This window comes from Aplidium turbinatum, chromosome 13, assembly GCF_918807975.1.
Source record: "Aplidium turbinatum chromosome 13, kaAplTurb1.1, whole genome shotgun sequence".
Lineage (NCBI taxonomy): Eukaryota > Metazoa > Chordata > Ascidiacea > Aplousobranchia > Polyclinidae > Aplidium > Aplidium turbinatum.
Window position 1 is genome coordinate 17,666,510 of NC_137484.1, and position 12,494 is coordinate 17,679,003.

At 37.4% G+C, this 12,494-nt stretch overlaps 1 protein-coding gene across 1 annotated transcript; it reads left to right on the forward strand.

Moving 5' to 3' along the window:
- The first annotated feature begins 1,205 nt into the window (after positions 1-1,205).
- On the forward strand, positions 1,206-5,108 carry LOC145782174 (peroxisomal membrane protein 4-like). The gene is made up of 4 exons (XM_082593941.1): positions 1,206-1,337; positions 2,144-2,206; positions 2,631-2,853; positions 3,221-5,108. The coding sequence occupies exons 1-4, from the start codon at positions 1,243-1,245 to the stop codon at positions 3,488-3,490; spliced, it is 651 nt and encodes a 216-aa protein (XP_082450067.1). The 5' UTR covers positions 1,206-1,242; the 3' UTR covers positions 3,491-5,108.
- The last annotated feature ends 7,386 nt before the right edge of the window (positions 5,109-12,494 follow it).

Below are 12,494 nucleotides of genomic sequence, written 5' to 3' on the forward strand. Positions count from 1 at the left end.
TTCAATGAAGTTGTTAGCGTTTATTTAGCCTTAGAAGTAAATAAAAAATTTGGCCTTTTTTGGCCTTATTTTGATAATAGGTTTGGCCTTACTATAGCTTGAGTATCTGGCAACCCTGGTACTAAGCTAAGCAGTTAAGCACCATATACTAACTAAGTACTGTACACGGAATTTAATGAATTCATTTTGTGAACTACTTTTACAAAAAGTGTGAATCTGGCCTGTGGTGAAATACTATGGATGCAACCTATTTCGTCCCTTGAACAGTTCATACCTTGATTTCATCTCCTGAAATCCGGGTACGAAGTGTTCTGGCAACGAAATAGGTTGTTTTTTTTGTTTTATTATCTTTATCCTGCATTGCAGGAAAGCGGACTTGAGCGCTATGCATCAGTGTACGCCTTCTGACGTACACCTGACCCATGCTGCAGCCGACTGCAATGTCTGTATCCGGTTGTCTACTCTACTTATGACTTAAATTTTGTACTACCCATTACTCGAAATCGATCACTGGGTAAAGGCAATTATCGTAAAGTTTCTTGCCCAGAGAAACAACAGCAAGTGCGGGTGGCTGGAGTCGAACATGCAGGCTCTCGACTGCGAACCCAACGCGCTAACCACTCGGCCACTGCTGCCGGCTCGGTTGAATCTCGGCCACTGCTTCCGGCACTGGTTGAAACCTTGGCTTAAACATTTCTAACCCTGACGTCACCCAAATACTGAATGTATTAAAATTTCAGACATAAAATTATTTCAGATCTGTTTTGGATCCTTGTCTGAGATATCTAGAAATTTCGGGATCTCAAAAGCAAGATCGAATCAAAATATTTCAGATCAAATGTTTTAAAATTGTTGGATTTCGGTGAAAATATTATCAAATAAAACAAATATTTTGAAATTGTTGAAATTACAGGTTTACACTAGTGCATACGTAGTCAGATTTCTTTTTTTATTTTTATATATATATTATGTGTTGCAGATTTAAAGGAATTCCTGATGAGGACACATGTACGTGTCAAAAATGTTTGAATTTATTTTAATTGTGTTATATTTCTTTGTGTAATAAATATGTTAAATTTGTTGAAATTACTTTGTATTGTCTGTCTATGGTATGACAAAGCAAACTCTCTACCAAAGCTTTAAAAGTAGCTCAAAATCACACAAAATGTGCATTTGTTTTCAATTACATTTGCAGTTATTTTTCAATTTGTCATAAATAAAGTGTCAAGTAATAAACTAATAATGCCAACCTTAGTACAAACAGTTAATCATTTGCTGACAACTGGTAAATACCAAGACCTCCTTTCATTAATAAAAGGCATCCGCAACGGAATTGTGTAAGTCAACATTATTTCTTTTTTGACTGGTGTTACGTCTTATGCCTAATGTAGTAGAACACAGTTAAAGACTATCATCTGTTTTTCTATTTATGCCTATAAAAGTGTTATTTTTCCCACAGTATAAAACTCAGTTGCCTGCATCATAAGAATGTGTTTTCTTGATTATGATGTTGTTGATGTGTGTACCGGTGGCATATGACTGTTTTGCCTGGTCACTTAACCACTTGTGGACAAATGACGTGTTTATACGTGAGAGAAAACTTTTGCAATAAGACAGATAACGTATGCATACACATTTTGACTGGTAACAAAAAGAGAGATGACATTTATACACGCAAAACTTTTAGCAACTCTTTATTTTAATATTGGCAACATTATTATGTTGTGCACTGGGGTAACTACCAAACAGAACACCAATTCAGAAACAAAATTACAATAAAATTTTAATTTTCCCTGAAATTAATCCTGTCTAGTAGACCAAGTGATTAGGCTATAATACTAGCCATCATCCTCAAGTGGTTAATGTCATCACAATAAGATACTATCAATCTCTTTCAACTATGAATAACTAGCAGATATTATGAATCTGTATTTTTATCAATTTTTTGCAAGTGCTGGCAGTTTCACAACAATTTAATCAACATCAGGGAACAATAAAAAAATATTTGTTATATTGAATTATACTACTGTTTAATGTTTATAAAACAGATGAAATTGTTAACAAATGTTGCTTCTCAAACTGCACTTTTGATGGAGGATTGTATCTAATACGCCTCAATTTATCCGAATACTTTTGTGCTTAGATATGGATGCAAAATTCGTTTTCCACATGCTCTTGTGATGACGTTTCTTTTCAAAGATGTATCGTGAGTCTATGTAATACTGCATTACAATTACATTGGTTTGGTATATATTGTCTATGTTTTAATTCTAAATAAATCTAACAATTTTACGAAGTAAGTTTGATAGAAAATTTTCAATACTGAAAATTTAGCAAATTTGGGGCTGTGTGAATAAATATATAGCATGCAATAATGATTTTTTAACTCTTGGCATGTGCAGTTAAGTATTTGACTTCAAGGACAGTTGATTGCTTGCAGCAATGTCCATGGACTTCACATCGACTTGATGGATGAAGTCTGCATCACTAGTTGTGAATCCATTATAAGTACGAGACACCGCAAGATTAAGCTGCAGTAGAAGTTTTTTAAGATCAGGGTAATTCCCTGAATCAATTAAACCGGAAAATATTGATTTTACATTATTTACCTGATTCGTTTTTTGTTTTAGGTTTCAAGAAAAGATGAAATTAATTCTTCAAGCAACTTTTCAGCACGCTAAAAACTTGGCATGTTTCACCTTTTTGTACAAACTGTTAACGAAGTTACTTGTCAAGTTTTCTGAACAATCTTCCAGTAATGGTGTTGGAAAGAAGTCAGCATGGCATGTCATATCAGCTGCATCTTTTGCTGGCTATTTAGTTTTTGGTGAAAATAATTCTATCAACACTCAGGTACATACGGTGTGTAGTTATTGCATCATTGCAAAAAAATAAATGCATAACTTTGGCCCAGTACAACTTAACTTTTAATGAGTTATCCAATCATTTGCAATTTTAAGCTATTGCCACATCATTCTTGTAGCTTGCTGAGCATGGCATAAGAACATGTTTTTCACAGTGTTTTACATATGACATAACTTTACATTCTGTGTTTTGTGGATGTAGTGTCTGGAACCTATATGGTATTGTCTACTGTACATTGTTTATTTAGACAGAATTGAAATTTTTAACTTATTATTTATTATGGTCATACACATTACACAAGTCTTTATTTGTAAGTATTATTTTGATGTCACACTTATGATACTTATGTTTACAGATAAACATGTATCTCCTTTCTCGTATTATCTTTGGGCTGTGTCGACTTGGATCTGAAAAGGGTTACCTGCCATCTTCAGACCTTGAAAAAGGAGGAAGGGATTGGTTTCCATTTTTTGCTGCCACCATGTGGGGAATTGTGCTCTATCTGTTTGAATTTCACGGTCATACGCTGCAACCATCTCTAAAATCGTCCATGACCTACCTTTACCGTGACAGTGACATTTGGCATAACATAACTGATTTCATAATATATAACAAGTTACCATGATTTGTCAAAATATCCCATCATCCTTCAAATATTGTATGCAGAAAAAAAAATATGCGGCATGTTTGCCGCAAAGTTTCGTCATTTCAAGAATGCCACTTGGATGATGTTAGAGATTGTTAATTATTCTTTTAAATAGCTTGAAAAAGCACTGATTCCGTTATTTTAAGAAGACAATAGCTGGTGTCAGAGTAGACAATCAGTTTTGAAAACTATTTATTGTATAATTAGGCAATACTTACATCAGTTGTTTAATATTTATATAGCCAATTTGATTTCAGCATCATAATGGAGTAGTTAGCTAAGGCGGTTTTTAATTATTAACTATCATGTTGTTCCGTTGATTGTACTTTGAACCTACTGTGAGAGAATGAAACTGGGTTCAATGAGTGACGGAATGCTTTGGAAGTTGTGAAATTAATATTTGAAATGCTGTACTTGTGATTTGAACTGTTCAGACTTACTCTTGTATTATGTCATAGTTAAACGCGATAGGCTACCGTATATTTGTTAACTTTCTGTCCTGTTGTAAGTCAGGTTTACTTTATAAATCAACTCAGACAGCAAATCAATCGTTTTTTTTACATGGATTAAATATGGCTATGGGTTATGTAACATCAATGTAAAAAAATAGTTGATTTGCTGTCAGGAAAATTGCAAATGTTTTAACATTCTTTCGGAAAGAACATAAATTTATGTGCACTGTCTGCAGTAAATGTGATAACTTGTGCTCTTGTATCTGCGTTTTAGCTATGTACGTGAACTTGCATTGCTTTGATGTGTACGGTACTATGTTACACAATAGATATTTTATTTGCAAGTTTGCAAGCAAAATTCTTTGACTTTGCGAGGTTTGGTTTTGTATGACTATGTGTTTAGCAGCTTCTTTTTCCTGTTTTACGTCTCATTTCCCGGAGTGGGGGTAAGATGAGGTCTGGCAAGACACATACTCAGTCTTCACTCATCACGATCGATGGGGCTAGTGTTGGTCACCTGCCACCCCTTCCTGTCATCATTTATTGCATCAGCTCACGTCTTCCTGGGACGTCCAGACTTGTTTGTGCTGGGAACTGGCACATCTAAGCAAATGATTTATCCATCCGCTGCTCCTGTCAACATGTCCAAACAACGGGAGACGGTTGAAACTAAGAACGTTGTAATTCTTTGGCAAGCTCAACTACTGATTTTATTGATTATCATCAGTCGGTGACGCAAAAATAAGTTAACTCATCTTGTTTTAACTTTTACAAGTTGCATGCGTTCAAACTATAATCTTTGTTGTCATACCACTATAAGCATCCAACAGAAGGTTTAAATCCAGGATTGAACTTACCAACGAAGCCTCACAATTTGTAATTAATTTATCTTATGCTTTCATATTTTTCTGGGTCAGGTAAACAATTTCTTATCCGACCAATAGGCTATCAATCAATTTCTTTTTTAATGCTTGATCCGCTGCTGCATTCTCTATCATTTCCTTGTTTAGGCAATAAAGACTGTTTTCAAAAGGTGTTAAATGATCTAGAATCGAAAACGTTCTCTTCTTTTGTATCCTGCTAAATGCAATGTTGTTGCTTGGTTTCGTTTGTCAATGGGCTAGTTTAATAAAGTAACATATCTAGCAAAATTGTCGCATGCAACTGTGCTTCACACTGGTGTAAAAGTTTTCATATTTTTAGGTCGATGCAGGTCACCATAGTGGATGTAATAGGTCAACTGATTAATTTTCGTGATTATTAGTTGACGAGGTAGCGATAAGGGAACGTTCAAATATTACGTAACGCTTTTTTTCCGAATTTTTGACCCCCCCTCCCCCATGTAACGCCAACGTAACGCTTTTTTCAATCCCCCCCTCCCCCATGTAGGGGAAGGTGGGGTTAGTTGAGTCATATTTCAGATTTTTCCTTATAATTTTTTACCTATTGTAGATACACCTATCAAAGTCTAAGTGAAACAAAGGTAACGAATTATGCTTGCTGCTACCCATTTATGAAAATGCTATCTCCCATTTAATTGCTATTTTTATTACCTCGAACACGAGCACCGTTTGACTCAACCAACCCCGCATGCAGGGTTAGTTGAGTCAGTGGGTGGGGTTAGTTGAGGCGCAATGGCATTCATGAGATGCATAACTTTTTGGGGCTATTGGGCACCGTCCCCATCTGGCAGACAGGCACCTCTGATCTATACCATCAATGAACGTTTATTGTATCCAGAAGTGGAGAATAGCCTACTTTGTGCAATGAGCCACAGGAAATATTAAAAATACCAGGCGGGCCACATGGCTCCTCCAAATTCGCCCGTTTCCACAAACTTTCCATAAAAGAGTTTTCACAGCAAGCAGCAGACACAAATTTTCTTCGAATTTGCCCGACTTTATGCCATTTCTCTAAAAAAAATTAAAAAAAGGTCTTCACCGCAACCAGGCCCAAATTTCTCTCGATTTCGCCCGACTTCATGCCATTTCTCTAAAAAAAAAGGTCTTCATACCGCCCAGACCCAAATTCCACACGTATTATTGAAAGTGACGTGAAATCTAATACTTTTCATGCTCCAACAGGCCACATTATATTGCTTCGCGAACCACATTTGGCCGCGGGCCGTAAGTTCCCTACCCCTGAATTAATCACAAGTGGGACATATAAAAACAGCACTGTTGTCGGTGCACGCCAAATGTGCCCAACTGTTGCATTGGAAACATGTAGAACTACTACTTCCACCATAGGACAGCACGAGTTGCATCCAGTGCAGCAACAACGAATCGAGCAATTCCAAGAGTAAGTTATTGATGGTGCCGATCATAGTCACCAAAGCTCCTCTATCCCTAAAAACAATAGACCCAACTTGTTTCATGCCTTGTTTGTGGTTTGAGTATCCCATTTTTACTTTAGAAGTATCAGCTCCAGTTTCCTTTATCTTCTTCAAATATCTACGAAACGTTTCTTTGTCCACACCAACTCTTTTTGTTGCCTTTCTTAACGACATACCATCTTGCACTAACTTCAAACCAGCTTCAAAAGTCTCCATAAGCCATTGTCCACGACCAGTTTTTTTCATAATTTTTAGGACTTAATTTGAAAATATTTTAAAGCTAAACAGAAAAGTAATAATCAAATAATAGCTCATTTTGTCCAAGTAACTGAATTAATAATGCGCGTTTAGCAATAAAATTCAGAAGTGAGATTTAAGCAGCCTGCAACTTGAGGTAGGGTTAGTTGAGTCACTGCCTCAACTAGCCCCGCAGCTATTGACTCAACCAACCCCAATCCTTCTTCGTGACAATTATTGAAAGTATTATCTATACGTAAAGCTTGATCAGTTTTACACAAATGCACTTTGCATAAGATAGCTATAAACTATATGAAACTTCGACGCTATCTTCGCTACGCCTATCCTAGCTTCAGCATCCCAATCAACTTTGAGCTGAAAATATTTACTTTTTAGTCCAAAAAATGGTATTTTGCTGACTGTATAACCTGTATAACTTACACAGCTGCTAAAACAAGATGGACACAGTTACCCATAATGCTTATTATTTCAAGCTATTACTCTTCACGAAGTCATGCTTGGTTAGTCAGAAAACAATGGTGACTCAACCAACCCACTGACTCAACTAACCCCACCTTCCCCTAACGCTTTTTCACTACAAATTCAGCACAAAAATCTACCATTCCGTACTCGAAAGCGTTACGTAACCAGTGATGTACGCGCATACAAAAAATATTGACGCCGTCAGCGCAAACGCAAACGTTCGAAAAACTATACGCCGCATGCGTCAACGCAACTTGTAAAAAAAGTTGGCGGCGTCAGCGTTAGCGCATACTCTAGCGCAAACTCATTTTGTTTGCTAGGTGCCAAACATTCACACGGTATAAACCACTTGAAACAACACACTTTTCAAGCCACTTCGCGATTTCTCGTTACAAGAAATTATCTTTTTGGCCGAAAGGCACATCTGGCATTGAAAATATAAGTTTTTGCCTTTCGAAGAAGAGAGCTTAAAATACTTTTCCATGATTGTAGGACCATGGATTTGTATTATCATGCTCCATTTCACTTGGAGATTAGTATTACCGTAAGTTATTCCCTGAATACAATAGTGTAGTGTAAGAAACTGTACCATATGCCTATCAAGAAAATTCTAGTATTATACTAACTGTCGCTCCTAGTAATATACTAACTGTCGCTCCCTAAAAATCCATTATAAAAAACACTATTTTTAAAATGATTCCGTTTGAATAAGACTAATGTTGCTTGTAATGCCATAATTCTCTCAGTAAGCTCTATGCTTTTTTTGATATGATTTTTAAAAAGTGGGTTAATGGAAGACAAAACTGCCAGACACAAGCAAGTTTAGATTCTGAACTGCACAACTCTTTGTTATTAGCATTCAGGGATAGTTAGCATTACTAGTGTTATTAGCAGTAGGCTACTCAAAAGCCTCTCACAATTGACCCCTGGATGCATGTTTTGCTAAACTGCTCATCAAGTTACAAAACATATATAATTACATACTTACGCAACAGAATGTATAAATTGTCAAGTAAAAATTACCTTAGCTTGATAGCCTACTGTATGTATGCCTACACATTACTACGCTACATAGCCTACAACAAAAATGACCGGCAAAGGCAAAGTAGTGTACTACATATAACATACAGAGTACAACATCATGCAAGCAATCACTGTCGGCGACCAAATATTTGAGTTTGTTTAGATACATAGGCTGCACTGCTCATTGCCTGAGAAGTTTCTGATTTGCCCCAAAATGCAAGACTTAACTAATATAAATTAAAGTGCTCACAATTGCTTACAAACGCCTTCAACACTGCTTGACTAAAAAAACTTCACACTACGAAGCCAAGTCATTGTTTACATTTTACATGGAGCGACATTACCAACCTACCTACTTGCTTGCTTACATTACATTCCTGTTCTGACCCGTAATTTACTTAGTAATTTCGCAGTAGGCCTAAGTTGTTTTAACTAATTCTTTCTTTTTTTCTGCAAGACTTCAGTCTCCACGTGGGACTCTAGCGTCAAAGGCAGTAGTGCAATATACAAACAAACTCCAGCTGACTGAACAATAGATGACACTGTGACACAACACTAAAACAATGGGCAATTGCAAGACGTCAACATTTCGCAGTTTGACAAAAAAAATAAATTGCAAACAACAACTAAGACATTAAAAAGTATGCGTTGACGCTATGCGCTAAAAAGCCGCGAAAACTTTACGGCGCATCCTCAAGCGCAAACTATCCAAAAAAATGTGGCCGCAAGCGTTAGCGCAAACAAAAAGTCTACGCCGCATGTATGCGGCGTAGAATTTGCGGCGCATACGTACATCTCTGTACGTAACGTTTTGCTTGAACCCCCCGATGTGACGCTAACGTAACGCTTTGCATAAACCCCCCCTCCCCCTCGAAGGCGTTACGTAATATTTGAACGTTCCCTAAGTCAATTGATTGTGGGAATCTTTATTGATTGATATACAGTGATGGGCATTACCGGCGATAAATTTTTATCGCTTATCGTTATCGCTCAATTATTTTTTCAGTTATCGTTATCGCCAAAGGCAATATTTGATTATCGCCGATAAATTTTATTTCGGATCAACACACAAGTGGAAAGACCATAAAAAGTAATATTTTTACTAGCCAACCTAGTTAATGAAACTAAAATTGAAACCATTTCTTCTTCAGTGCCTGAAGTCAGTGGTGTAGCTAGGGGGCGGGGGTGTTGGACTGCCCCTGGCAGCACGTCTGGGGGCGGCACTTTCAGACTACGATTTTTGATTTGGATTATAATCTGATAAAAAAACGCATTTCATTTTCACATGCTTTTTCTTGAAGGGGCGGCAAAATCTGAATCCGCCCCGGGCGGCACATTCCCTAGCTATGCCACTGCCTGAAGTGTGTGTGCACAGGTCGTTGTCAGGAGAGGGGGCATGCCCCCCTGCAGCGAAGGCCTTGACAACCCAATTATTTTTAGAGTTGCAAATTGCAATGCAATCAAATGCATGCAACAATTCTTTTGTTGTTTTGCTGCAATCGGCAATCGCGAGTGAATTTTACAATTAAAATGTAAGCGCACAGGCGGAAAAGCTTCCTTTGAAGCGAAAGAAATTGGCAAGTGGTTTGTGAAAGTGTCGCAATACGAGGCCGCTTTCAAGTAAGCATTGCAGCAGAAAGAGAACTCTACAGCATCGTGCATTTTACCGCACTTTTCAAGATCAAGACTCTGGAGAGTGGGATTTTATTGCATAGGCTTAGATTAGGGGCGTGCAGGGGGGTCTAGGTGGTACTTTTGGACCCGGGCCCGGAATATTTAAGGGGCCCGGATTTAAAAATTTTCCGCGACTTCAAACATTATCAAGATCTTAATACAATCATATTTAAAGGAATTGCCATTAGCGGTTAAAACAGTCATTTCAGCCGTCAGATGGTAAAGTACCGGGCCCTCTTCTGGGTACCAGGCCTACTTCAGCTTTCTGGTGGTAAAATAGCCACTACAGCCACCAAACAGTAAAATAAGAATCTAGTCTAGCAAGCTATAGTAAAACAAGAATTTAGTCTAGTCTAGTGCTTTCACTATAATATCTGTATTTGTTTTTTTTCTTCTGTTCTTCCTTCCTTCTTCTTTTTTGTGTTAATTTTTTAATTATTGTAGCAAATTGACACAAAAAAGAAGAAGGAAGGAAGAACAGAAGAAAAAAAAAAACAAATAGGCTACAAATATTATTTTTTGTAGTATCTGTATTTGTTTCTTTTTTCTTCTGTTCTTCCTTCTTCTTTTTTGTGTCAATTTGCTACAATACTTAAAAACGCAATACTTTCTTTCGTATAACCATAGATATCTTACATATGTAAGACATCTATGGTATAACTATTTGAATGAGAGAGTACAGACTCGACGACCTCCTACGCCTTCAGGGCTACGGTCTTTCGCACTCTCTCATTGGATGCACACTGTCAGTTTTTGTTTTATGTATGTTTCGGCGTTTCGCATCCAAACAAAAATAAAATGACCATCCATCCATCCAATAACCACGAATAGGCTATTACCCGAAACACGAATTTTAAAATATGCAGGCTAATATTTGTTAAAACGCAAAAACTGAAATGGCACAGGTGAGAAGATGGCTATCCCTATTTCTGCACTAAAAGTTAGACCAAAACCGCTTTTCAGATTGCAGCAATCAGCAAATGTTTGACCTAGGCCCAAAACCTTTCCCAAATCAAATTAAAAACTTTCTGACTGTCTGCAGTGCTGTAACTTCTCTTCTGGTGACCCTAGAACAAGACGATTTCTATAACAGGCCTGGACACCGCGCGCCTCCAGTTGAAAACTGGAGGTGGATGGTTCAAGCGAGGTTTTTAGCTATCACTCAAAGAGCTTTTGATTTTTGCGAGTGCATTGTTATTCAGGGAGCTAAATATGCTTAATAACATTCAATTTAAACTAGGCACTGCAGTTTTTTCAAAGAATTTGAGGTTTTTATGTGTGAAACTAGATTAGCCTGGCAGTAAGGCTGCAGAGGCCACCAGCCAGCAGGCTAGTGTGTTAGATATGTTTAGTACATGAGTTAAAATTGAATCCAAGCTAACTACGTAGCCTAGTCTAAATTGTGTGCTTTTGAAAATAACGTATATATAGGCCTACCTATGTTTTGTAGTTTAGAGACACCGCTAGCCCTAATGTGATAATTGATAATGGGCAGAAAGTGTTGTGTATCTAGATGCAGATCTGGTTACGATGGAAATAAACAAATTTTAATGTATCACTTACCCAAGGATAGTGAAGAGAGAGCGCTCTTACTAGAATTTCATCAAAAGTTAATAATATGCAAGGTTTTAACTTAAAATCTATTTTAGATACCGTACATTGCAGAGTCGCCAGAAACAAGTAGGCTACGGTATTTCTTTTGATAAATGAAATACAGGCCTATGTCAAGCCTAGTAGAGGAGAGTGGGGGAAGTTGGGCCGGTGGGGCACGTTGGGCCACCCATATATCTTGCGATACACAATCACTGCATGTCACGTGATGGCGTCATGTGATGCCGTTTCGTTCTCAGATCATACAATGGTGAGGTGAAGTTGATTGCAGCCACCGTTTATGAGTGAAGTAAGAAAGTTTAGTTTTTAGTGTTTTTTTGAAAAATTATCTACTTAAAACGTAAGCATGCAGAACTGTAACTGAAAGTGCTATACTAGTGGCTCGTATATATTTATATCGCCAGGAGATAAGTGTCAGTTTATGGTAGGCTACTCAATTTTGTCGAATCTTTCACAGGTCAGTCTGGCAAGTTGTACAAAACAATATGGCTGCTGTTGGGGTAAGTTGGGCCACTTTGAAAAACATTAATTTTCGACCTATTTCTGCATTGTTTGTTTAAAAATGTTTTGTTGTAATTATGGGAACCTGTACACAATTATCCGAAAGACGCTTGCCCGAAAGGACACTTACCCAAAAGGACACTTGTCCAAAATGATACTTGCCCGAAAGGACCCTTACCAGCAATTGCACTTCCCTGAAAGAACATTGCATAAAATACACTTTATTTTCGGGCAAGTGTCCTGTTAGGAAAGTGTCCTTTCGGGAAAGTGTCTATTTATGATATTAATTCATCATTTGCAGTTAACACTGATTTAGTATGGTTATGTCTTTATTGTTCTGCACACCGTCCCAACGTGCCCCATGCACGGCCCAATATACCCCAGGGGTGAGGGTACATTGGGCCGAAAAGTGATCGTTTTTTAAACCTTAATACCTTTTTGCCTGAAAGACTTAGAATAAATTCAAAATTCAGAAAAAATTACTCGAAGGATCAAAATCATAATGATGCATAGCGTTCTACAATCGAATTAGAGTTGAGTGATCTACATTAAAAAATGTGAAAAACGGCCCAACTTCCCCCACTCTCCCCTATGTCTTACCACGGAAGAGAGATTTTTGGAAAGCTCAGTATAATTCTAAACAATTAGCAACCACTGTTCTAGCAGT